The 27,394-nt window shown below is 48.2% G+C and overlaps 1 protein-coding gene and 2 long non-coding RNA genes across 6 annotated transcripts in view; 2 read left to right on the top strand and 1 right to left on the bottom strand.

Annotated features, from left to right (window-relative positions):
* Positions 1–2,398: 2,398 nt before the first annotated feature.
* Positions 2,399–13,700, bottom strand: LOC103565112 (uncharacterized). Its single transcript, XR_011526103.1, has 3 exons — positions 13,548–13,700; positions 7,886–7,990; positions 2,399–2,674 (listed from the first exon to the last, which is right to left on the bottom strand). It is a non-coding gene; the product is annotated as an uncharacterized lncRNA (long non-coding RNA).
* Positions 9,602–12,257, top strand: LOC139075571 (uncharacterized). The gene is made up of 2 exons (XR_011526104.1): positions 9,602–10,733; positions 11,204–12,257. It is a non-coding gene; the product is annotated as an uncharacterized lncRNA (long non-coding RNA).
* TTC7A (tetratricopeptide repeat domain 7A) overlaps positions 13,115–27,394 on the top strand; it is a 121,354-nt gene continuing 107,074 nt past the window's right edge. The window contains exons 1-3 of one of the 4 annotated variants that reach the window (XM_070572746.1): positions 13,115–13,701; positions 21,080–21,243; positions 26,820–26,988. In XM_070572746.1, the coding sequence (XP_070428847.1) occupies positions 13,518–13,701; positions 21,080–21,243; positions 26,820–26,988 (517 nt within the window). In that variant the 5' untranslated portion in view covers positions 13,115–13,517. The remainder of the gene's footprint in view (positions 13,702–21,079; positions 21,244–26,819; positions 26,989–27,394) is intronic. The other 3 variants (XM_070572748.1, XM_070572747.1, XM_070572749.1) reach the window with 3 other exon arrangements.

Raw genomic sequence — 27,394 nt, 5'->3', positions numbered from 1 at the left:
GTTTGGTGGGATTTTTACACACAGCCAGGGAAAAGACCATCCTAACCCCCATTGGAAGGGATTACAAGGCAGTGGAAGACAAAAATAAATTGGCTTTGGTACCAACAATCCACAAGTCCTGTTGTGTTCAGCATACTGGTTGTACAAGATTCCTTCCTTAAAAACCGCCCTGCCTTGAGGTCACAGATTCCCTGCAAGAGTGCCACCCAGATGTCAGCTAGGAGCCCCTTAGTCCTTGAAGGTCTGTGTATAATGGGGTCAGCCCTAGCCAATTCCACAGCCTGGAAAAGTTCGAGCTTGTCAATAATTTCTGCTCATTCCCAGAGGCTTACTCACCGGAGGTGCCCTTTGCCTCTTATTTCTGTGTCTGTTTTGCTTTTCACTCTTTCCCTGCATCAGCCTGGATGCAGAAATCAGGATCTCTTAGCATTCCCTCCACAGAAGAATCGCTTCGCACAGAGTGCAGCTGGGAGTATTGGAGACTTTACAGAGGGTTTTCCGTCCCCTCAGAGTGGGGCAGTGTCAGATGGTTAGGGAGTTTCTTTAAAGCTCAGTTGAGTTCCACGGCACTGACTGAGTGGCCGCTATTATCCAGGTACCGTGCTAAACACTGGAGACACAGGACAAATGATACACACTGTCCTCAAGACACTTATAGTCTAGTTGGGGAGAGAATGTAGGAGAATGTAGCAAATGCCTGTGAGAGCCCAGGTTGCCATGGGAGCCCCTGGGGAGGGCACTTAAACAAGCCTGAGGTGAGGATGCGGGGAGTCAAGGACGACTTCCCTCAGTGATAAAATCGCACACTGGAAAAAGAATCACATAGAAATCCGAGAATGGAAAAATATACTAAGAGATGTTAAAAAGTCAAGGGATGGGTTCAGTAGCAGTTTGGACACACGAGAAGAAAGAATCAATGAATTAGAAAATATAGCAGGGGCTGACTCTGTGGTGCAGCGGTTAAGTGTGCTGGCTCTGCTTCATTGGCCTGGGGTTTGTGGGTTGGGATCCCAGGTGCTGACCTATGCACCACTTATCAAGCCATGCTGTGGTGGCATCCCACATTTATAATAGAGGAAGATGGGCACAGATGTTAGCTCAGGGCCAATACTTCTCAGCAAAAAGAGGAGGATTGGTGGCAGACGTTAGCTCAGGGCTAATCCTCTTCAAAAAAAAAAAGATGGCCAATAAATACATGAAAAGATGTTCGACATCACTAATCATCAGGGAAATGCAAGTTAAAACTGCAGTAAGGTACCACCATATACCTGTTAAAATGGCTATTTGCTAAGACTAAAAATAACAAATGTTGAAGAGGGTGTGGAGAAAAGGGAACCCTCATACACTGCTGGTGGGAATGCAAACTGGTGCAGCCACTATGGAAAACAGAATGGAGATTCCTCAAAAAACTAAAAATAGAACTACCATACAACCCAGCTATCCCACTACTGGGTATCTACCCAAACCACTTGAAATCAACAATCCAAAGTAACATATGAACCCCTATGTTCATTGCAGCACTATTCACAATAGCCAAGACATGGAAGCAACCGAAGTGCCCATTGGCTGATGATTGGATAAAGAAGATGTGGTATATATATTTACAATGGAATACTACTCAGCCACAAAAAAGGCAAAATCATCCCATTTGCAACAACACAGATGGACCTGGAGGGAATTATGATAAGTGAAATAAGCCAGACTGAGAAAGACAAACACCAGATGATTTCACTCATATGTGGAATATGAAAAAACACATGGACAAAGAAAAGTTCAGTGGTTACCAGGGGAAGGGGGTGGGGGATGGGCACAGGTGGTGAAGGGGAGCACTTATGTGGTGACAGACAAGAAATAACGTACACCTGAAATTTCACAATGATGTAAACTATTATGAACTCAAAAAAAAAAAAAGAAAATATGGCAGAGGAAACCATCTAGAATGAAGTAAAGAGAGACAAGATGGAAAATACAAAAGCAAGGGTAATAGACATGGAGAATACAGTGAGAAGATCTTACTTATAGCTACTTGGAGTCCCAGGAGGAGAGGAGAGAATGAGCAGAGATAATATTTGAAGAGATAATAACAGAATTTTCCAGAACTGATGAAAGACTTCAAGCTCAGAATCAAGATGAACAACAAATCCCAAGCAAAATTAATTTAAGGAAACCTATTCTTGGCACCTTAAAATAAATCTGCAAAAGAGAAAAAGTATTAAAGATAAGGAGGGGGGGAGAAATTATTTTCAAAGGAGCAACAGTCAGACAGATAGCCGACTTCTCAACAGCAACAATGGAAGCCAGAGAACAGTGTGATATCTTCAAAGAGCTAAAAGAAAATTGCTAGTCTAACATTCTATATTCACCTAAAATAACCTTCAAGAATAAGCATGAGAAGACCTTTTCAGACAAAAACTGAGTGATTTATTCACTGGCAAAAACACTGTAATAGTTTTCTATTTCTGCATAACAAATTACTAAAACTTAGCAGCTTAAAAAAACACGCATTTTTTGCCTCACAGTTCCGTAGATCAGAAGTCCAGGTGGGGATTAACTAGGTTCTCTGCTCAGACGCTCACAAGGTGAAATCAAGGTGCTGGCCAGGGCTGGGGTCTCCTCTAAGGCTCAAGGTCCTCTTCCCAAGATCATGTGGTTGAAAACGAGGTCTAAAAAATGTCTAAGATTTGAAATCACACAAAGCATATTCTCTTATACACTGCAGTTACACCCGAAAAATAAAACACTTTAAAACACTCCATATCTATTTGGAAATTAAGAAACACTTTTAAATAACACATAGGTCAAATAAGGTATCACAAAGGAAGTTAGAAAATATTTTGAACTGAATGTTAACAAAATTTCTATGTATCAGTTCTCATGGGATACAGCTGACACATGGAAATTTATAGACTTAAATGTATATATTAGAAAATAAGGGCCAGCCCCAGTAGCCTAGTGGTTAAGTTCAGTACACTCCACTTTGGCAGCCCGGGTTTGGTTCCCAGGCACAGACCTACACCACTGTTAGTGGCCATAGTCCGCTGGCAGTCCACATACTAAAAAATAGAGGAAGACTGACATGGATGTTAGCTCAGGGCGAATCTTCCTCAGCAAAAAAAAAAAAAAAAAAAAAAAGGAAAGAAAGAAAGAAAAAGAAAATAAGAAAGGTTAAAAATTAATGAGCTAAGATTCTATCTCAAAAAGTTAGAGAAATAAGATATGGAATACTATATTATTATTCACAAAGATTCACTGCCCATCTCTAGGCACTGGCATCAGGCTTAGCTGTATTTCTTGCTCTGGTCAATGGAATGTGTACAGAAGTGTGAGGTGTCACATATAGGCTGAAGTTTTAAGAGCCAGCAAACATATGGCTCACCATACTCTTTTCCCTCTGCCATAATGATCGTCAATGTTCTAGACAGTGGCTGTTCTGCCAGCTTGAGCCCCAGAGTGAAGACACTGTGGAGAAGAACCCAGCCAACCTGAGTGAGAAATAAACTATGTTGTTGAAAGCCCTGAGATTTTGGGGGGACCATTTGTTACTGCAGCATAATCTGGCCTATCCTGTTATACAAGTACAAAAGAAACCCAAATACAGTAAAATCATGAAATAATAAAGATAATAGCAAAAATCAATGACATAGAAAATAACATGCCATAGAGAGGATCAATAAAACCAAAAGTTGGTTTTTTCAAAGAAGAAAAGTTGGCTCTTTGAAAAGAGCAATTATACAATTTGAAAAAATGTATAAATCCTTGCCAACTGTCAAGAAAAATAAAAAACAGAATGCACAAATAATCAATGGCAGGAACGAAAAAGCAGATGTCACTATAAATTCTATAAACATTAAAAAGACAATAAGAGAATTTTATGAATCACTTCACACTTAAATTGTGAAAAGTTAGATGAAGCAAATATATACCCAGGAAAATATAACCTGCTAAAAATTGATCAAAGAAGAAATAGAAATTTGAAGTCCTATAATTTTTAAATAAATTGAATCAGTATTTAAAAACCTTCCCATAAATAGCTAAGGGAAAATAACGCCTACCACAAACAAACTGTCTGGAGAACAGAAAGAAGATGGTCATACCTTCCAACTCATTTATAAGGCTAGCATAACTTTTGATACCAAAGCCAATGAAGATAGTTCCAGAAGCAAATATTTAGCCAAATCTCACTCAAGAACATGGATACAAAAATTCTGAATAAAATATCGTATTAGCAAATCAATTCAAGCAATATATAGAGAGGAAAATACATTATGACCGATGTGGGAAATAGAATAATGGCCCCCAAAGATGTTCACATCCTAATCCTCAAAACCTACGAATATGTCATCTTACACGGCAAAAAGGACTTAGTAGAGGTGATTAAATTAAGGACCATGAGATGGGGAGATTATCTTGGATTATCCTTGTGGGTCCAGTGTAATCACAAGAGTCCTTATAAGAGGGAGGCCGGAGAGTCGGGGTCAGAGAGAAGATGTGACCATGGAAGCAGAGATTGGAGTGAGAGCTATGAAGACGGAGGAAGGGGCCATCAGGCGAGGAATGCAGCAGCCTCTAGAAGCAGCGAAAGGCAAGGAAATGGATTTTCCCCTAGTGCCTCCAGGAGCAATGCAGCTCTGCCAATACCTGGATTTAGCTCACAAGACCCACGTTAGACTCCCAGCCTCAAGAACTGTAAGGTCATAAATCTGCGCTGGTTTAAGCCGCTGTGTATTTGGTAATTTGTTACAGAAGCAATAGGAAAATAATACGACTAAACCGATCTTATTCTAGAAACGCAAGGATGGTTAATATTTGAGAATCAAAGTAATTCACCATATTAATAAATTTGAAGGAGAAAAATTACATGACCAACGCAATAAATGTAAAAAAGTGTTTGAAAAATTCAATTTCAATCATAATTTAAAAAAAAAAATCTCTTAACAAACTCGGAATAGAAGGAACTTCCTAAATGTGATAAAGGATATCAGAAAGCAATGGAAAAGTAGGACAAAAGCCAGCAGTTACCTGTAGGAGGGAGAAGGCTGTGTTTGGGAAGGGATGTACTAGGGGCTTCTGGATGCCAGTAAAGCCCTATTTCTTGACTCTTAATTTGTGGTTAACAAGAATTTGCCTCATAATAATTATGTTTTATGCACTTTCCTTTAATTATCTTATTTTTCACACACACAAAAATGTGTTAAAAAGATAGAAAAGAAAGAAAAAAATTTTGAAAAGTTAGTAGACCACAGCTAGAGTTTAAGGCCTAACACTGCTATAATCACTGAAGGGCAGACACTCAGGTTGGCCTTGGGAGGGTGGAGCTTAAAACCAGACCAGCATGGGGTGAGCTGAAAAGGCTCTGAGCTCTGGTGGGTTGGGCTGACTTCCCTCCCACCAGGATGGCAGTATTGGCAGAGAACCAGTACTGGCCAAGGCTGGGAGCAAGCGTGGGCTCCCACTCTTGGAAGGGAACCATTGTAACAGTCCTGCAAGATGACACACAAGCCACCAAGGAGAAGCAGGAGTCACTTGAGGCCCCAGGGAACAGAAGGGACGGGGACAGGGGAGGAAGGTCAGCGCATGGAGGGAGGTGCTGCCATCTCAATGATGAAGTGGGTCTTTGGGACAGGAGACAGCCCAGAGCTCTCACCTCCCGGGACTGGGGAAACCTTAACATTCTAAGATTCTAAAATTAACACAACAAATAACTACTGAGTCTTACAGTGCACAAGCACAAGGATTTCATGGCTTTGCAGCTTGCCCTTGTAGGGCCTTATCCCTTGCCTGATGATTAGCTCCAGTTTTCCTGCAGCAGTCAAAGGGAAAGACTGACCACACAGGCAGCCAGTCCACAGCAGTGATATTTAAGTAAGGCATAAGACACCATGGGCCAGAAATGCTATGAGCCAATAATCATGGTGATAAGTCAAAGGTGATTTCCGAATGTCAGGATTGTGGGCCATGTGACTACAGAAGATTGAGGAGGCAGTTGGTCATTCTGCTCCACATCACACACCCTGATGACCTGCACGGATGAAAGGACTATGAAGCAAAGGTTTAATTCAGATTCCAATTTAGGATTTTTAGGGTTCCTGTTGGGAACACAGGGCTCTTGGGCACTCCAAAAGGCAAATACAACAGTAGGACAGAAGAGGCTGGAGTAGAAGATGTCTCCGCCTCTGGATGGCCTGTCTATTCACGGCCACTGTGACAGCCAGTGTAAATAAGAGTGATCTGATATGGGCGAGGGGATGTGGTAAGAGTCATACACAACACATCTTGGAGTCAGGACACAGGAAGAACCAAAACTTTCTATACCCAAACAACTTACTCTTGATGTTGAGTTGACTTCACTATTGCAGGAAACTCTTGCCTGGGGTGATAAAAGTTGTAACTAACTATTGTCTTTTGCAGAAATTTCATGCAGAAACCATTTAAATGAACTTTGCAACTTTTCAACAGATTGCGTCAACGACTCTTTCCTGAGTCTTTGAAACTCTTGCCCTGTCCCCACCTTCAGCTATCGGGTCGTGATTCTTGCCCAGTCCTAATTAAGCCCCCTCACTGGAAGAGCTACCTTGAAACAGATCCCAACACTTCTTAAATGTCCCGACTTCGCCTCCCCATTCTAGATGCTACTACGGCTCTGCAGAGCAGTATTCTCTCTTCCTGCAGTGAGAACAAACTCAGCTTTGCATCATCACAAAGCTGTTTTGATGATATTTTCAGGGAGCCAGCATTCGATTACTGAGGAACACTGAGATCCAAACAAGACTCCTCACCACTCTGGCGCAAGACTCCTGACTCACACACAGTGTTCTCCTCTGAGGCCCTCGAGCCCATCCGGGGTCTCTCAGACCACACCACTGAGGGATGTAGGCTTGCCTTGGGCCTGGGTTCAAATTCCTTTTTTTGATTCTTCTTTTTATTGACCTCCCAAACACTGAGTCTATTTTGTCTCCTAGCAATAAGAAACACTCTTTAGGAATCCTTTGAAGATCTCACCATATTTGAAAGTCTTTTCTCCTCGGTGGATATCTGCCTTATTACTAACAAGGCTACTACTCTTCTATGTCTGTCCTGGTCATTTATTGTTGTGCATCTACAAGAGGAAAGTTTATAGTGAAGAGGACAAGTGTAGGTCCAATAAGTCTGTCCCTAAGCCGGTCCAGGGACAAATTCTGTCTTGGGCCACTGATAGACACCTTATGAGAACTTTCCTCAAACTTACTTTGTCTGTGAGAGTTGGGTTCAGCAGATCTCTGCACACCCTCCATCTTCTGGGAACTGTAAATTTATCAGAGTTGTGGTGGGATAAGGTCTAGCTGTGAGGCCCTGGGGCCCTGGGCCACAGGATGCACAAGCATCTTTCGACTGACCATACCCAGTCTCTCATGGGTTCTCTCATGGTATCAATCTCAGTGCATGCCTTCCTTGGGCCTGATTTCTGCTTCTTACGTGTGTTTATGCGATAGCCCAAATTTGTGCACTTATCTTTCTAAATAGCATCATTTCACCAAGGAGAATTTAGAATGACAGTGACCACTACAAGGAACTTTTGATATGAACAAAGTTACTTACTTGAGAAGTGCCTTAGAATGAAAAGGAAACACAATTCCAAACATCCAATGGTCTTCATTTTTTTATTAGCATGAGGAAGCATCCAAAAGAAATTTGATTCCAAAATTACTTCCTTAACAGATTCTTTGGCCAAAGCAAAGGGAAACTGTGAACAACTTAAAACTATCTGTCTTTAGATCTCCCCAAATCACCATCTAACCTACTCTCCTCATCTCCCATCCTACATTCCTCCATCTCCTGCCACCCTGTCTCTCCCTCTGACCCACTGCCTCTCCCCCCTGGCCAATCAGACACCCCCAAGCTCACTTACTTCCTTAAGGTAAACCTCCTTCAGCACACAGAAGACCTCTTATGGTGGATTTTAAGCTCTGGTTTCATTCTCAGCTGAAAGTCACTATCAAAGATTCTCCAAGACCTAGACAAGACAGAGAGAACATTGCCGAGGAATTTAGAATCGTGTGGGAGACATATAATCCAGAGTGGCCAGATGTATACCCATCAGTTCATGTGTCAGTAGGAACATCAGATGCGAAAATTTCAATGAAAAAGTCAGAATAGGAAAACCCTCCATGGTGACACACAAGATCTTGAATTGCACAAGAAAGCACAGAGGTTTAGAGAAGCTGTAGATGCTGGCCAGGGTCTTTTGGAGGCTAACCTCTGTCTTTCCTGTGAAAATAATTCGTGGTCTGATTCAGTTCTTCAGGCCAAAAAAGAAGTCTGATGGAGACTTCAGGGATAGGTTCTTTAACACCCAGCGCCAAGGACAGCAAGCAGGAGTGGATCCTGAAGCAGATGTGACTCTGGCTCTCTCTTGCCTTTCGTGAATGGCCTTAAACCAGAAACAGGGAATTTAACAGGCAAGCAAAAAGTAGAGTGGGAAATAGCCCCATGGCCAGACCTCCAAAACACTGAAAGAGGTCCGGAACTAAGAAACTAAAGGAAAATGAAAAATAGAAGTTATCAATGAAGGTGTTCAATTTCTCATTCTACTCTTAAATGCACAAGGAAACATTTCTCTAAAAATTAAATGACAACCTTACAAAATTTTGATTGATATGGACAAATAACATCGATCTTATACCCAGGCATTATTATACAAGCTTTGGAGTCAACAAACTACTCTGGGTAGTCTGGAGTCAAATGAGACTCCGTGTCACGCATCTACCTAACGATCCTCAGCACACCTTCCCCAGGCCCAGCCCGTAACTGTCCGCCTGCACCCTTTAGCCGAGGAATGTTCTTTTCTCCTTTGTGACACTACACTCATTAACCTACCAGCGAGGGACTTACTGTGTGAACGGAATTGCCACTTTAAAGGCTCTCCTGACAGTCTCTTCCTTCCAGTCCCCGAGGATCTCTCTATTCATAATGAGGTCCTGGCTAATTTGGATATTGATTTCCCAGTACTTTTGTGTGTAAATTGAAGCTCTCTTGTGGGCAAACAATTCTAAACTCATCAACGTTCAAACTGACCCAACTAAACCTGTACCCAAATTTGCACAATAGCCTCAACAACAACGCACTAAAGAAGGAATAAAACTAATAAGCCAAAGCTTTAAAGAGAAAAAAGTCTTCATACCTTGTCCCCTTCCTTGTAACACTCCTATCTTCCTAGTCAAAAAGACAGTGGGCAGGACTATAGATTCGCTTAGGACCCCGGAGCCGTGAATAAATCCTCTGCACTTCCCTTTAGAACCACACTCAAATACTATTTTATCTTCAAGGCCTCAGGAGCCTGACTACATGTTTGCAATTATAGATCTATGTTGTGCTTTCTTTGGCATCTCTTTAAATCAAAAGTCAATGCCTGTTTGTTTACTCCAGGGAAAATCAACAACATCCCTGGCCCACTATGCCTCAGTTTACTGAGCTGCCCTGCTACCTTTCACAGGTCCTCAACCAGGACCTCGAGCGCTTTAAACTGCCCTGTGATTCTATTCTCATCCAACATGTGGACAATCTTTTGTGTTGCAAAGACGAAGTGAGTTCTAAGACTGATTCATCTGTCTGCTTACTCTTACAGCTCAGAGGGGGCATACAGGTTACATAGAGAAGTTAACAATTTGTCAGAGGAAAGTGCACGACCCAAGACCAGACTGATCTCATGCAGGTAAGTCCCTTACTCCAGACACCCAGCTGTGCAAAAGGTCCCTGGACGATAACTGAGACAATGATGAGGATTCCTGGGTCTCACTGGCCACGGCAGGCAGTGCGTTCCCAACTTTCTGAAATTCCCGTGCCATCACGTGACTTACCCTAGTCCATGATAACCAAAGCTTTTCTCTGGGAGCCCAAACATGAACAGACTTTTTTTTTTGAGGAAGATTAGCCCTGAGCTAACTGCTGCCAATCCTCCTCTTTTTGCTGAGGAAGACTGGCCCTGAGCTAACATCCATGCCCATCTTCCTCTACTTTATATATGGGACACCTGCCACAGCATGGCTTGCCGAGCTGTGCCATGTCCGTACCCGGGATCTGAACCGGCGAACCCCGGGCCGCCGAAGCGGAACATGCGCACTTAACCCGCTGTACCACTGGGCAAGTCCCTGAACAGACTTTTTTTTCCTTTTTCTCCCCAAAACCTCCAGTACATAGTTGTATATTCTTCGTTGTGGGTCTTTCTAGTTGTGGCATGTGGGACGCTGCCTCAGCGTGGTTTGATGAGCAGTGCCATGTCCGCACCCAGGATTCGAACCAACGAAACACTGGGCCACCTGCAGCAGAGCGCGCGAACTTAACCACTCGGCCACGGGGCCAGCCCCTGAACAGACTTTTTGTGAGTTCAAATGAGCTCTTCAATACCCTCCCATTCTGGGCCTAACTAAATATCATACACCTTTCACCTATACATATATGAGAGATCTCACCAAGCCCTTAACTTCATGAGAACCAAGACCAACATCTTAACACAGCCTCTCTCAGGATCCGGTGGCAAGAGCCTCCCCACCTTGTCCGGGGCAGCAGCTGAACTCGTGGAGTCCTCTGTCGGCTTGGTTTCAAGGTCCCCTTTAAACCAGATGGTCCCTCATGCTGTACCATCTTTGTTGCTCCTTGAAGATACACATTTCTCAGCAAGTTGATTTACCTCCCATGAAGGTCATTACTTCCTCTGAGATGCTCCTCAGACTGTGAAGGCAGTGCCCTCCCTCACTCTGGTAAGCATTGAACTCTGTTTCACCTGATCAAGCTATTTTGGTAGCACTTTTTTTGCGTGTGTGAGGAAGATTGGCCCTGAGCTAACATCCATTGCCAATCTTCCTCTTTTTGCTTGTGGAAGATTGTTGCTGAGCTAACATCTGTGCCAACCTTCTTCCATTTTATGTGGGATGCTGCCACAGTGTGGCTTGAGAAGCAGTGCTAAGTCTGCTCCCACGATCTGAACCTGCAAACCCTGGCCCCAAAGTGGAACATGTGAACTTAACCACTACACCACTGGGCCGGCCCCTTGGTAGGACTTTTGAGCTGGCAAATGACAGCTGTCTTTATCAGAATTCATCCTAAACTCTCATCTGAGAGATTTCAGATTATTAAAAAATGAAAACTACCACCACACTTCCTATATGTCTTTTGTTTTGGCAAATATCACTGATACAATCATGGTTGTTCTTCATTCTTGTTCTCGCAGTCTCTCACACCCCTGAAAAATGCTGCTCACTGGCGGCTGGGTTCCCGTCTCTGCCGGAAAAGAGCCATGAAGGGGTCTGGTACATGTTCCGCAGTGTCCAGGAGAAGCTCCTTACAGTTTGAACATAATAGTCTGTTACCCCCTCCCCCCCACCCATGCCCACAGAAATATTGGTGCACCCCTCAAAAAAACAAGCAGCAATTCCCTTTGCTTAGTTCCCTGGAGTCCTGCAACCTGGGGGCAGGGTTGGCAAAGGACTGGGGCAAAAAGAGGGAGGAGGGCAGGATGGCCCCCCTCTTATCAACACTGCTTTTCTTTGCCTGCCCCAGGGGTGACTCTGGGGAATGCCAGATCTGGGGCAAATCACACCAAGTTCTCAGGCCACCTTCGCTGAAAGGACAAGCATGGCTCTCTCCAAGTCAAATCCGGTTCTGGTGACCAGCAAGGGCAGCCAAAGGGTAACCCAAAGCCAGCTAGAGGAGTTGACAGGGGTAGGCCAGAGGAACCTGTGCAAACTGAGTAAATTGGCTCTCAATTCCAACTGCCAGAACTGCCTCAATTTTTCTTCACCCATCTCCTGGCCTCTGGGAGTTCAGAAGAGACCTCAGGTGCTCAGAGCAGCACCCAAGGTCAGGAAATCCTGTCCCCCGCTCCTCCCCCTCAGCAAGGACTGGAGCTGCATTTGTAACCTGGACAGGAGGGTATCCATGGGGCAGCTGGGGGTGAGGGGTGCCAGGAAGACTGCCTTCACCAGATAACCCCTTGAGGCTGCAGAGGACTAAGCACCAGGAGCCTGGGCTCCGCTTGACAAAAACCTTCCCACGGTTACAGATGTCCAGAAGCACAAAGGAGTGGGGCTCCTGACACTGAAAGTGGTCAAGGGCACTCTAAGGTCACGTGTCAGGCAGTGGCGGAGACCTCCACGTTGGGAAGGAACGCGGACACCTTCTAACTCTCAGGAGTCTATACTTAAAAGCTTGCCCTGACTCTCCTGTCTTCTGGAGTCTTCCGTCTGTGTCATGCAATATATTTCAAATACAGAGGGTTTTTTTGCTTTCTGGCCTGACAGTGATTTCTTGCGTGATAGCCTCAATTCCCACACCGGCCTGTGAGCACTGTCGCCCCGGAGGCGGGGCCACCATAAACTGTCTCCAGCAGGCGGTGTTCGTCTCCAGCAGGGGGTGTTCGTCCCTCCGCTCCTTCCTCCGGGCCGCCCGGTAATTCTTTGAACTTCTTAGCACCCCACGCGCCCGGCTCAGCCCTGCCGAGAGCTCGGGGCAGCTTGATCACAGTCTTTAGACATCAGAATTAAGAAAGAAAGAAACACCAAGTTGGACAAACAGCTTAAACCCTTTCAGAAATCCAGGGCAACGGGATTCCGCAAAGGACAGGCCAGCCAGTTAGCATGGGGGGGAGTCAGGCTGGAAAGAGGAACTCCGCTGTGAAGACAGTAAATAAGAAGTCTCCGAGGGGAGGCGTCCCGGGAGGCGAGGGCCCCGGCACCGGCCTGTTTTCCCCCGAGTCCCCGCGGGGCGCGCCAGGCCCGCGTGTCCCGGCAGGGCAGGGCAGGGCAGGGCCGGAGCGGGCGGCGGCCGATGGCTCCGGGGGAGGCTCGCTGTCGGAGTTGGGGGCAACTGGCCGGCCGGCCTCTGCCTGGATTTGTGACGTGCCGGGGGCAGCAGCGGTGACGGGGCCACCACACAAAGCCGGCCCGTCTGGGCACGGCTCTCCCAGGCCGAGAGCCCCCATGGGATGGGGAGGGGCCGGGGAGCGAGGTGCCCCCGGGCGCCCGGGCTCCGCGCAGCATTAAAGTGAGCGTCGAGGCGGCGGCGGGGGCCGCGGGGGGCTGGCGCCGGGGCGGCCGCGAGCGCCCACCGCGCGCCTGGCTGCTGTGGCCGCGCTGGCCGCCCGCGCGCCCGGCTCGCCGAGGCCGCGCCACGCCCCCGCGGGGGTGGAGCGGCTGCCCGGGGCGGGTCCGCAGCTGGCGGCGCCGGGGCCCGGGGCGGGGGCTGTGGCAGCAGCTGCAGCGGCGGCGGCGGCGGCAGCGCCTAGAGCTGCTGCGGCAGAGGCGGAGGCTGCTCCGGGACGCGGCCGCGCCGCGCAACCAGAGCCCCAGCCCGGAGGCGCCGGGCGGTGCGCTGGGTGCTGCTGCTGCCGCCCGCCCGCCGCCGCCTGGGCCCCCGCTGCCCCCCGGGCCCCGGCCGCCGCCCGCGCCCCCGTCGACCCCGCCCGCGAGTGTGCCCCAGCCCGGACGCCGCCCCCGGCCAGGTCTCCACTTCTCGGCCGCACCTCCCATGACAGCGCCCGCTCGAAGATGGCTGCGAAGGGCGCGCACGGCTCCCACCTGAAGATGGAGAGCGAGCTGGAGCGCTGCCGCGCCGAGGGCCACTGGGACCGCATGCCCGAGCTGGTGCGGCAGATGCAGACGCTGGTCGTGCCCGGCGGCGGAGGCGGCCGGCGAGCCAGCCCGAGCGCCGCGTTCACCTCTCTAGACACCGGTAAGTGAGGGAAGGGGATGGTTCCTAAGGACGGAGCGCGCGAAACGCGCCGCCTCCTCCAGGAAGCGCGCCCCGACTGCCCCCCGTCGGCGACGGCCGCGTTCGGTATTACCCTTCCTGTAGTGCTGGTGTTAGGAGTTACCAGGGTGGTTAGGAAGGTTCTTCTGCCCCAGTAGAAAAGTCACATGCAGGTTGGGTGCTTTGGGAGAGAGAGAGAAACGGTTTTTGCTGTCTGCCCTTTAGGATCTTGTGGGCAACTGTGTCTGCTGTGAAATGGTGCTATCCGCACGTATCAGATCAAAGCATGGGCTGGACTCTTGCGCCGCCCCGCCACCAGCACCCCGGCCCTAAACTCCATAGGTGAAGGCTGTATCTGTCCCTCCTTGCCCTCCCTCTCTTTCCCCAAGTCAAATTGACAACGGAGCCCTGTCCACAGCAGACATGGTTGTGGGGGTTGACGGGCGCCGGCGAGGGTGGTGGAGAAGTGGGAACGAGGCCTAATGAGCCTCAGTTTTCTCATCTGTCGTCGGACTCGGGACCCATCCGGCCCTGGCAGTCGGTGGCTTTAGCAGTAGGGCTGGTTTGGCTGGGCTGGGCTCTCGTGCTGGGGTAGGAAAGCACCCAGATATGGCAGTGGGGAACACCCCACCCCAGTCTCCAACCTCAAATCCTGTCTCTCGAGCCTTCATCTCAGCCTGGAGAGGCCTCCCTGAGCCCCCTCTTTCAAGCCACTTCAGAGCCCTGTGGAAAGAGGCAGACAGTGAATAAATACAGATAGAAAGAATTTCAAAGACCGCCCAGCCTGCGAAGACTCTGCAGGGCAGGCGGGATGATAATAGTGATAGTGATAGCTGACACTTATCTAGCACTCATTGTGTGCCAGACTCTGTTCTAAGCATTTTAAGCAACTCATTGATTCCTCCCAACAACCCCTGCAGGCAGGTACTCTTGTCTGCCCCACTTAGAGATAAGGAAACTGAGGCGCAGAGACATAACTTGATCATCCAGCCAATAAGTGATGGAACCAGGATTTAAACCCAGGTTTCTGAGTTCATCCTTTTAACCACTTGCATTCTTACCTCTCAAAGATGTGTAGCACAAAATGCCAGCTTGAATTGTTGCCAAAATGGATGGGGAGGCAAGGAGGTGATCAGAGGGCAATTGAGAAGGTTTCGGGAAGCAGCCGAACGTGTCCTGGCTTCTGACTGGTGTTGGGAAGGGCAGAGCGTGTTTGCCCAATGAGGAGGAAGGATGGAAGGATACCCAGGGGGCTGGCCAGGTGTTGGGGACTGACAGTCCGGTTGAAGCTTTGAGGTAGGTCTGAGTGTGGTGGTGAGGGGCAGTGATCAGAGCCAAAGGTGCATGTGTGGGAGAAGCTGGGGAGAGCCCCTCTTCCAGGACAAAATTACAGGTTCCCCTCTGTTCCCTGCCTGGGTGGGTTGATGTGGCGGGGTGGGACTGGTGAGTGTGAGAAAGGAAACTGACCCCCACAGAGGGCACTGGGACCTGGGCGAGGTATGGGAATCTGAGTAACATTAGCACCACTGAGAATCACTCCGAGCCCAAGATAGGAACCAGGGCCTCCTCAAGTCTGTACAGGACGGTATTTCCTAAGCTGTTCTTTAGAGGTCTCAAGGAAGTTGAGTAATTAATTAATTGGTATCCCAGGAAGAAAAGGTTTAGGGAGCCAAAAAAGTTAAGAAATTGAACTTAATGGATTCAGTATGGTTAAACAGGCTTTTTAAAAAACTGCAGGACTTCTCAGAGCCTTTAATATGCTCACCTGCCTGTGATGTACAAACCAAGGTTAGAATAAAAATACTACATTTCTCAAACTTTGATCATATTCTACGAAGCGCTATTGGGAAGCACTGGTATGGCATAGTTTATAAATGGTATGGTATAGTTATAAAGTGCTTTCTCAGTTTTATTTTGATTCTTGTAAACAAGCCTGTGAGGAGGGCAGGAATTATTGTCCCCATTTTAGACATAGGGACACCAAGGCCCAAAGAGGTCATGTAATATGTATGTGTCAGAGCCTGTACCCAGGCCTGAGTCCCTGTCACCAAATGACAGAAGGGGGTCCTGCAGCCTGGCTTGGCTTTGCTATGGGAACTGACCAGCACTAGGAAGGAGATGGAGGGACAGTGGAGTCTCTCCTGCCGACTTTTGGGTTTGGTTCTATGAGCAGTTTTTCTCCCACTGTTCAATCCGGATGAACTATCCCAAAACGCACGCGTATGCACACACGCACATGAGGAAGGAAAGCAAATGACCCCAAAGCCCGTGCATAGGGCGTTTTTTGGATTGTCGGCTATTTTGGTTCTCTCTCCACGCGGTTCCCGGATCACTCGAGGGATTGAGAGCCTGTTTTTTGGGTGGGTGTCGGTGCTGACCCCCTGCAGCCCAGGAGCAAGATTCTCCAAGTCCCACCTGGCCTGTTAGAAGAGACTCTTAGAGTCAGTGACTGGAAACTTCAACAGTACCAGAATTTGGGAGAGAGGAGGAAGGTCCTGAGGGAGGGAGCTGAATCCCAGTGGAGCCCTATTTTACACACCGAGGCCTTGCTGTGTCTGTGGGGTTTGTAGAAACTGAAAATAGCTCCCAGACCATTGATTTCAAGACAGGGAGTAGGAGGGGAGGACCCAGCTGTGGGGGGCCTCTTACTGGTCGGTGGGCGATAAGGATCAGGAGATGCTCTCGCAGAAGGGGCCTCTACCCCCTTTTCCTGTCTGGGGAGGCTGCTCCCCAGCCACCACCCACCCAGGGGGAAGGTGCTTGCTACTCTTTGTACATTTTCTTTCAAACTCACATCCGGTTTAGATTTGGTCAAAATGGAGCAGGGGAACCCCGGAGTGCTGCTGGCTGAGATGGGGTTTGTTTGTGTAAAAACAAAGAGCCCATCCAAGGGGTTAAAAAAAAAAAGCAGAAAGAAAACTTTATTATGAAAAATTTGGAAAACATCAAAGAAGTAGAGAGAAGAATGAATCCCAAGTATCAACCAGCGTGAGTGATTGTGAACTCACGAACAATCTTGTGTGAGCTACACCCGGACCTGTTTCTGCCCCGCACTGCAGTATTTCAGTATGTCTTTATTAATAAGAACTCTTGAAAAATATATAACTACCATCCCATTATCACAGCCCCCCCCAAAGTCTAATGACTAAATTTTACAGTTTGTTTGTTAGATTCAGGATCCAAATGCAGCCACACCTTGCATTTGGTTAATAGGTTGGGTCTTTTATTTTCCTCTCCAACGTTTTATTATGGAAATTTCAAACATGCGGCAAAGCCGAAAGAATTTTGCGGGAAACTCATCAACAAGATTCTGATATTCTTTTACTGTATTGCTTTATCATGTGTCTGCCCTGTCTCCATCCATCTTGAGGCTCCCCTAATCTGTACTCACCCCCCATCTTTTGTTTTTTAGCCAAATGATTTTTTTGTTTGTTTCGAACGGGAGATGGTTCTGAGCATTTCTTCAGTTAACGTTAGCGGGAGAGTGTTTGAGGCAGGTGGCTCTCGCTGTGGGTGGGAGGTCCCAGCCCTCTGCAGACCTGTGTGGTGAGCAGCTGCAGGGACCACTGTGTCCCCATCTGACCCAGTGGGGAAGGGCTTGCTCTGAGCTCTGGGCGCAGCTGGCTGGACCCAGGTTTCCTGACTGTGAATTGGCGGGTTGTGGAGAGGGGAGCTCTGCCCTGTAAATGTGGGTTCTGAGGGGGAGGCAAGTGTCCTTGAAGTGGGTCCCTGTGACCTGGAGCCCTGAGAGAAGCCTGGAGAGGGGTGGGGCCTCTGCCAAGGGAAGGGGGCTGGGCTGGGCTGCCAGAATCAGCACCCAGCTCCCAGAGTCTGTTTCACTGTGTCAGGAACATCTTCCTAATGCCCCTGGGAGGGGAGACGCAGAAACATTTTACCCAAACTGGGATAAGAGTAGGTTTCAGACGAGAGGATAAAAAGCAATTTGTTTTACCTTTGGAGAAGGACAGGAAAGCCTTATCTGGATTCCTATTTAACAACTGACAATCTAGCACTTGGAATTCCAAAACATCCTTCAGTTCCACAGACGGGCCAGATGAGATTAGTGGGATGGAAAGAAAAGGGGAAGGAAGAGGAAGAGTGGAGCAGGGAGGAGAGTTGGTCAAGGAAGAAAAGAAGGTAAGTTCCCAATGCCTGCTCAGTGTCTGCCTAACAAAAAGCGGAGACTGAGTGGGGAGTGCAGAGGGAGAGGGACCCGAAGTGTTAGTGTACAAAATGGTCTAAAACTCCCTGAGAACAGTTCTTATCTCTGTCCTTAGAATTACGTACTCTTAGCATGTAACCTACTGTTTACAGCTCTTAGATGGATCGTTATTTCTAAACTACCAGAAGCTCTGCTCTGCATGGGCTGCAAGGGAGACAGACTATTCTTTGGCTGTGTTATGTTATTGTTATGGGCTGTTACCATAACAACATTGCTTATCTTAATTTTCATCTATAAAATGAGAATAACAGCTACATTTTAGGACTATGCAGATAAAATGATACTATATAATAAAGTACCTGGCACTCAGTAAGCCCTCAGCAAATTTTAGTCCCCCTTTTGCATTAAAAGGCACTCTTGTGGTTTAGAGCAGTGCTTCTGAAAAGATCTGTGGTGAAGGATCGGTTTTATTTTAAATTCCCAATCTGTTACGCTCTGATACTTCCATAAAATACATAAACTGTTACCCCCTGAATTTTTATTATTCCATCCAACAGATTCGTAATTATCCTGTCACATTATTATCCACGTTTCTGAACGTGTACTCTAAGTTTCTCCACTCATCTCCGGGGACTGGGTCACAAACGCTCGCAGGCCGCCCCCAGGCCGCCCCCCGCCCCCGCTCCCCCCTACGGAGCACACTGTGAACGCGCACGTTTCGAGGACACTCCCATGATTTTGAGGGGCGTGCGCACCCCGGGGAGTATTTCAAGACTGAGGGTTGCCCCGGAAGGAAGCTGGTTTCTCTTGGCCTGAAAGGAATGGAGCCAACGAGCTGTGGGGAGCTCTGGGCGGGGCGGTTGGGTGGCGGAGGCGGGGCCTGGTAGCCCAATGGCTTTGCCGCGAACCCCGCGCGCAGGTGCTCCCCACGGCCGAGGGCGGGGACCAGCCCGGGAGGCGGAGCCTGGGGAGGGGCGGTTCCCTTGGAAGTCGCTGGTTCCTACTCCTACCCCTGGTTTTACAGATGCAGAACAGGTTAGGGGGGAAAGCAGCTTGTGCAGAGGCCCGCAGCTCAGGAATGCCGCTCAGGGACCCACTCCTAAGCAGCCCACCCTCCTCCTGGCTGAGGTTTGGAAATGAAGGAGAAGAGTGCCGTTTATTCCCAGTTGATTTTGACTTTATTTTTGACTAGGTGATACATTAACATGGGTCGACATTCCAAAGGTATCAAAAAGTAAAGCGTGGAAAGCCTCTCTCGGCTTCTCCCCTTTTCCCCGGAAGCCAGCAAGGTTCTCAGACGTTTGCTGTCCTTTCACATATTTTTATGCATAAACACACGGTGGCCTGTGACATCCACTGTGTGCGCTCTGCTTTCTTATCATTTTTTGGAGTTCATTCCATAACAGCACATCCAGAGCTTCCTCATTCCTTTTTATGGCTGTGTGGCGTCCCTTTTTATGGATCTTCCATGCCTTATTTAATCAGCCTCCTGTTGAAGGACATAAAGGTTGTCTCTAATTTTCTGCTGTTATAAAGAATACCGCAGGAATGACCTTCGATATAGGTCATTCTATGCATGTGCAGGGATGTCACATCTGTAGGAGTGAATTCTTGAGTCGATGGGTTTGTACAAAAATAATTTTGTGGGGCTAGACCGGTGGCATAGAGGTTAAGTTCAGGCGCTTCACTTCAGCGGCCTGGGGTTTGTGGGTTCGGATCCCAGGTGCAGACCTAGCACCACTAGTCAAGCCACACTGTGATGGCATCCCACATAAAATAGAGGAAGATTGGCATGGATGTTAACTCAGCCCCAACTTTTGTCACACACACAAAAATAGTAATTTTGATATATGTTGGCAGGTTGCCCTTTATAAAGGTTCTTCCAACTTCTACTCTACCAGCAATGGATGATGCTTTGAACCAGGTACTTTTTGGACCATTTCCTCCAAATGTTAATTTTAAAAATCATAAGGTAGGCAGCAAAGGCAACCTCTAACAGGCTGTGGCCTCTTCAGAGGGAGACTCTCCTGTGACTGCTCCCTGGGCCTTGGGGGTGCTCTCCCAGAGGCATCTCCCTTATGCAGGGAGGGAGATTCTTCAGAGGCATGCAATTTGGTACCAGTGGCTTTGAGTTGTGAGCAAATGGTGATGGTCCTGAGAGTAAGGAGTGAGTGGCATCCTCGGGTAGGTCTGAGAAGGCCATCCTGGCAGCAGAAAGAGCTCTGTGCGGAGACGGGACCAGGCGCACATTTCTGGAGTCATTTTGGATTGGCAGGGAGCTCCCTGAGCCTCGGGCTTCCTTGTGGGGTGGGGAGAGGATCCGATTAGCTCAGCAGCTGTTTACTGGACGTCAGATTGAATGGTGGGCTGGTCCTCGTCCTGGTTGCAGGGGAGGAGCAGTGAGCAGTCACACACAGCAGCAGCCAGCTGAAGTTGTTGTGAAACCACATTCAACTTAAACCCTGCACCCTGAGCACCCACATCCCACCCCTGCCAGGTTGCCTCTGGGTAGGTAGCAGGAATATAGCGACAAGACTGGAGTGTTCAGTGCTGTGGGGGATGCAGCAAATTAAACCAAGCAGTCTAAGTTCACCTGCCAGGTGGTGAGGGCTGCAGATACGCTAACATATGTGAGAGAACTCTGGAGAGTGCCCGTACCAAACGTGGTCAAGGATTTTCCTTGTCACGCAGGTAAATCCGCTTCCCACCTTAGCTCTTCATGTTGGTTGCTAGGTTATCCCTGATTATGTTAAAATAAATACCTTAAAACCTAGAAAACCGGTTATGGTTAGACGGAAATTAGAAGCATATGAAAATGCATGGTTAAGCCACCTCGTATGTTTTTCCCCTTCAGTCGTTTAAGGGGAATCCTCCTTGGTTTAAGAACTTATTACCCATTGTGGGACCTGCGTGTAACTTTGTCCCTCATTTTAAATTCTGAAATTTGGGGAATTTGTCCCACGTCCTGGGAACTCTGCCTCCCCAACCACTAAACTACAGAAAATAAACCCAAAGGGGCCATTTGTACAGTGACCGGTTGTTTTTTTTAAGCTATTGAAGTTTATGGAAACCATGTCTTTCTGTCTTTTCTCGGATCTGGGCCATTCGCCTGCGGGGGTGGGGTGCTCTGGTGGGTCCAGGGGCGGGTACCAGTCTCCACATCTGCTGTGTTCAGGGGATCGCCGCCCTGTTTTTCAGATGACTTTGGGAAGTTGCTGCTGGCCGAGGCCCTCCTGGAGCAGTGTTTGAAGGAGAACCATGCCAAGATAAAAGACTCCATCCCTTTGCTGGAGAAGAATGAGCCGAAGATAAATGAAGCCAGAAACTATCTGAGTAGTATCCTTAACCAGGGGAGGCTGTTGGTAAGTTGTCAGCCCCCCGGGCTTGGGGCCTCCTCTCCTTTCTCCTGCCTCCTGTCTGCGGTCAAGCCTTCCCTGGGTCATTTGGTGACCTGAGCAGCAAGTCTCTTGTTAAGGGTTGGCCTTGTTCTGTTCAGTACAGTAGCCACTTGCCACGTGTGGCTCTTGAGCACTTGAAATGTGGCTAGTCCAAACTGAGATGTGCTGTAAGTGTGAAAACACACTGGATTTCAAAGACTTAGAAGAAAATGAAGAATGTAAAAAATCATTAATTCTTTACCTTGATTACATGTTCAAATGATAATATTTTGGATAAATTGGGTTAAACAGAATGTTAATTAAAATTAACTTCACCTATTTTTACCTTTTTTTTTTTTGCTGAGGAAGATTTGCCCTTAGCTAACATCTGTGCCGGTCTTCCTCTATTTTGTCTGTGGGTTTCCACCACAGCATGGCTGCCAACAAGCAGTGTAGGTCTGCCTCTGGGAACCAAACCTGGGCTGCTGAAGCAGAGCATGCCAAATTTAAGCACTAGGCCACGGGGCCGGCCCCTATTTTTATTACCTTTTTTAATGTGACTAGAAAATTCTACTAGAAAAACTTAGATTACACATGTGGCTGAAGTTATATTTCTGTTAGATAGTGCTTGGTTGATCTACTATGTGCCTGCTCCTTTGGGCTCTTTGACGGTCTCGGAAATAAAAGTTCAGGGAACCCGTGATCTAGTTGGAAACAGGCAAACATGCAGAGTTGGCTAGCGACAGAAGAGCTCAGTAACAGGGCAAGCCAGTTTAAGTCCATATGCATTTATTGAGCACCTACTGTATGCAAGGCACCAAGAGGAGGTATACAGGGAAGTATAATCACAGCTTTCTCTAGACCTTTACTATGCAAAGCATGGTCTACCTATCCACAGTATGCGAGCTGGTTAGGAATGCAAAATCTGAATCAGAATCTGCATTTTAACAAGCTTTCCTGGTGATTCATGTGCCCATTAAAGTTTGAGACTGTTCTAGATTACATTGTATCCTGAGCTATAATAGAGGTATGGGTATGTTATTAGAGACCCAAAGAGGATGTGATTTTCCAGGCGATGTTCCAAAGTAATGTAATATATTCACTGACTTAAACATTATATTGCAACCTACTATGCGCAAGGCATTGTGTTCTGTATTTTGAGGGCGATAAAGATGAGTTCAGTATGGACCGTGCCCTTGAAGAACTTGCAGGTCTACTGGGAAAGTAATTCCCATTGGCAAATTGTTCAAGGTGGGCTGTGACACATGCAGCACGAGTGGTGTCCATGAGGCGGCAAGTCTGAGGGGCACACTCCCTGGAGTGAGGTGGGGGATCGACTCAGGGTGATGCAAGTATGAGAATTAGACCCTTGTGGGGGCTGGATCTTGAAGTGGGGAGGGATTTGGATATAGAGAGATAGGACAGGGCCTTCCAAACTAAGGAAGCAGAGTGTAGTCTGAGGGTTCCTCTTATAAGAATTTCATTACAGGGCCGGCCCCATGGCCAAGTGGTTAGGTTCGCACGCTCTGCTTTGGCGTCCCAGGGTTTCTCCGGATGGGATCCTGGGCAAGGACCTAGCACCACTCATCAGGCCATGATGAGGTGGTGTCCCACATAGCACAACTAGAAGGAGCTGCAAGTACAATATACAACTACGTACTGGGGGGGCTTCGGGGAGAAGAAGAAGAAAAAAAAGATTGGCAACAGGTGTTAACTCAGGTGCCGATCTTTGAAAAAGGAAAAAAAAATAGAATTTCATTAAAGTAGGTCAGTGAGCTGGAGTGAAAGGGAATGGTGGGTAATTAGGTTATCAAAGTGCATTGGGGCCAGAGTTGGGGCTGGAACACCAGGCCAAGAAGTGTGGGCTTTTTCTGTAAGCAGAGGGGGGAGAGGACTGGAAGCCTAGGGTTACTGCCTTTACACTCCTTGGCAGGGATTGTTGTCGCTTTGGGAGGTTTTGTGTTGGATTAAATAGCTCCTTGACCCTGAGCATGTTCCCTGACCTCTCCGACCCTCCAGTTCCTCATCTGCCAGTCGAAAGAGTTAGACTTGATTGGTAGGTCCCAAGCTTTTCCTACCAAGACCTCTTTTAATTTTTTTCTTTCCAGTAGACCCCATTAAATATTTAAAAGTTGTTTTTAGAATAAAAATGGCTCAGGCTTATTATAAAAAATTCACTAAATAAGTAGTTTGAATAATTTTTGCCATGTTTGCCACCCCCACCCCCATCCCCAGAGTTGAGTGCTGGTCACCATTTGGTGTGTGTCCCACACTCCTTTCTCTCTGCCTTAACAAACACATGTAGACACATATACAGCTTTGTTTTCTTATTAACTCACAGGATACATATTTTACAAGTTGCTCTTTTGCACCGAGAACTTTCACTTGGAGCTTTCTCCATGCCAATACCTCATTCTTTGTATTGGCCAAATAGTATCCACATGTATTGTTGTGACAACTGTTTTGTCTACCAAATCACATTTATTACGTACAGATTTTACCGTGCTTTATTAATCAAACATGTACATAGGCACCAATAACGTTGAGAAATCCACTGTTATCTAGGCCAAAGCTAAAAACTTGATGTTGATCAGGCAAAATAAAATATTAAAAGTGGTTTGTGGGATTCTCTGTCTTACCCCAAAGGCCAGGGTGTGGTGGGCGGCGATCTCTCCGGGCAACAGATGCAATCTCAGGCAGATTCCCGTGTATCCTGAGTAGCTCTGATGGGATGAGGATGAGAGGCAGGAGAGGTGGGTCCTGAGGCATGTCCTCAGGGTGGTCTGAAACTTTCTTCTCTCAGTGGACTCTGGGATCCTGTCCAGCTCCCTTCTGTGGAGGTTGGTGAAAACAAATCGTCTGTCATAACTTATCCACTGAGCACCAGGCCTTGTGCCATCTCTTTGGTGCTTCACGGTAACCTGCAATGGTATTTACCATTTCCCTCATTTTCCAGGTGAAGAAACTGAGACCCAGGAGAGGTTAGTCACTTAGCCAAGGACCACAGTAGCAGGTGCAGGACTTGAAGGCCTGTCTGCCTCCACATCCCAAGTTCTCATGCTCTTTGCCACTTCTTGATGCTATTTCCCAGCGTACTGGAATAGAGATAAAATGATGACACAGAAACTGGATTAATCTTAGCAATGATGACATGCCTGCTTTTAGAGGTCCTATTTTGCATCTGTGAATTATTTCCTCATCTGTTCTCTCCTCTTTCCTGGGTATCCACATGAGGTCATTCTTTCCTTTCTATTGACAGAGACAATGAGGTACCAAGAGACTAGGTGACATGCTGGCTCCACACAATGGAGGGATGGTTCCCCACACTGAGTGACCTCCTGCACAGCATCCTTCCACAGGGCCAGGGCTCTGTGGTTCCCTGACTGTTGGATTGACTGGCCAAGAACATTTCAAATCCAAATGCAGGAGTCCTGCAGAGTGTAGCCAACTTTTAATTCTGCCACATAGGGCCATTAAAAAAGCAAATAAAAACAATAGCAAAACTGTACCATTGTCTAGTACCATCACTCCATAAAAGAAAATAGATCTTAATACCAAAAAGCAAGACAGATATGCTTTCAGAATTAAGGGCAACTTTAAAAAAATGGTATAAATTTGGCTTTATGAAACATGCACCACATTGTTCTCAATTCTTCCCCAGCTTGGTGGAAGCCCTGTTGTAGACTGTCATTGGTCTACCAGGAACCGCTCACTGTAATTTACAGCCTTTCATCGTCCGTCTGAACCTAGCTGCCCTCTTCCCCATTTACAGTAGGACAGGATAATAATAATGATTACTCATGCCCTGTATTTATCTAACTCCTTTCTAAAGAAAAGTTCAAAGCTCTTTTCTGGACTTTGCCCTATTAATGCTCTTGGCATCACTGTGACGGGAGGTGAGGGGTGGGTGTTGTTCTCTCTCCCTCACAAGGGGAAGACGAGGCCCAAGCAGGGAGGAAATGTGCCTGTGGCTTGAGACCGTGTTGGGGGAATGGCAGAGTCGTTGCCCAGCTTGGAGGGACCGTGGGCTGCATGCCTCGGCAGGTGTGATCTGTGGCCCTGGCCCAGCGAGTGGGTGGCCTCTTCGAGGAGACTGGCAAATGCCCTTGAAAACTTCAGCCTTTGAGAGGTCATCACTGGTTAGCAGGGCAGGTGTGCGGGGGCCGATTGGGTACACTTGGTAGAGGCGTTGTAGGAGTTCAGCAGAAGGGGGCTCCCTGTAGTCGGGGAGGCTTCCAGGAGGAGGTGGGCCCGAGCAGGGCCCCAAAGGATGAAGGAGGATCTGGGTGGGCTGAGAGGAAGGGAGACTGTTCCAGGGAGGGGACCTGTGTGAGCAAAGGCAGAGGAGGAATGTGTATCTACAAAAACTGAAAGGACCCGTGAGGAAGGAGAATTTGGCTTTGCTGGGCTGCATTTCCCTTAGTTGGCCTCTGAGAGGGCAGTAGATGGTGGGAGTGGTGGAGGCTTCCCTGGGGTCACAGGTACCCCAGACTTTGCTCTCCCCGCAGGGAGTCGGGGCAGCACCTTCCTGCCAGTGACAGAGGTGGGGGATGGGGGCCAGCACTATGTTTCCAGGGAGCTTTGTGGACAGAATTGCTGCTGTGCCGTGGGGGTGGTGCCCAGAGCCTGGCCTAAAGGGGTGGGGGCCGGCTGAGCACAGAAACGGAGGCAGTGGGTTGGAGCCAGTGGCCTCAGAAGGTGGGAGATCTTGGAGCCAGGCTGGGCCCAAGTCCAAGGCCAGGGCTCTCGGGCAGGGCTGGCCAGACCCCCTCAGGTCCTGAAGGAGGCCGTGAGAGTCCTTGTATGGGGTGGAGATTGGGTGTCAGCAGCACTTGAGAAAGTAGGGGAGTGAAAACAGGTCTGAATTTAGGCCGTTTTGGCATCCTGGATCCTGCACTTTCACGTGCTTCTGATAAGACGAGGACCGTGGCCCTGCTGGCCTTCGCTCTCCTGTCTCTGTCCCATGCTGCTGCTGTGGCCATTCTCCCCTCAAGGGTCCTGCTGCTGTGGGTGGGGGGCTTCAGCTCCAGGCCCCTCATCTGCATGGGCTCTTTCTGAGGCCTTTCACCTAATTGTATATTTGTACATATATGTGTATGAAGAGGCCCCCCCACCCCCCAAATATAAAGCTTTAGGCCTCACCAAACTTGCCTGGGTCCCTGACTCCCCACTTGTCTTGAGAATAAGTGCCTGGACTCCTGAGCACCAGCCTTGAGTCCAGCCTCTGGGGGCTTCAGGAGAGGGAAGACGGCCCAGTCTGCAAGCTGCCTGCAGTCTGGTCGGGGTGGGGGGGGGTGATCATAAGATAGACACATGTGAAGCAATTAGGGCCTCATGGAAGAATTTCAGTGAGAGCCACAATGTAGGCCGTGGACTGCAGGTGTGAAGAGGAGGGAGTGGTTGGCATGTGCTTGAGGGTCATGGAAAGCTTCCTGGAGGAGGAAGGGAGTTCTGAGCAGAGTCTTTGGCAAATCATCATGGTTCATTGGGGGATAATTCATTCCACAGTACAAGGTGGAGATGGGGGCAGGAGCCTGCTAATGTGCTTCTTGTCTTTTCAGCCACAGTACATGTGTGAGGCCATGCTGATCCTGGGCAAGCTGCATTACGTGGAGGGCTCGTACCGAGATGCCATCAGCATGTATGCGCGGGCTGGGATTGATGACATGTGCATGGAGAACAAGCCCCTGTATCAGATGCGGCTGCTGGCAGAGGCCTTTGTCATCAAAGGTAAGTGTGGGCGCCGGACGGGGCTCCCCATCAGCAGGCCTGGCTCGTTACTCTCTGGCCCCCATGTAGCAGGAGCAGGTGGCAGCTGTAGGGCAGTGGATGCTCTGTTGATGATGGGCCTGCAGGGCTGATGTCCCAGATACTTATCCCCTGGTACTGCCCAGGCACTGACCAGCTGAGGGGACTCCAGTGGTAACCAGCCATGCCAGTGCATACTGACGGATGGCAGGCACCAGGCTGGGATGTCAGAAGACTCAGGTTCTCACCCCGGCGCTGTCAACAGCTAGTTACCCAACTGAGTGCCTTTGGGTGAATTACATCTTCACCTTTCTTAGCCTCAGCTGACTTATCTGTGAGACAGGGTTGTAATACCTGCCTTCACGGGGTTACCATGACCAAGAGGAAT

The sequence above is a fragment of the Equus przewalskii genome, chromosome 14, assembly GCF_037783145.1.
Source record: "Equus przewalskii isolate Varuska chromosome 14, EquPr2, whole genome shotgun sequence".
In the NCBI taxonomy this organism is placed as follows: domain Eukaryota; kingdom Metazoa; phylum Chordata; class Mammalia; order Perissodactyla; family Equidae; genus Equus; species Equus przewalskii.
This window is presented reverse-complemented; position numbering and strand designations above follow the sequence as displayed.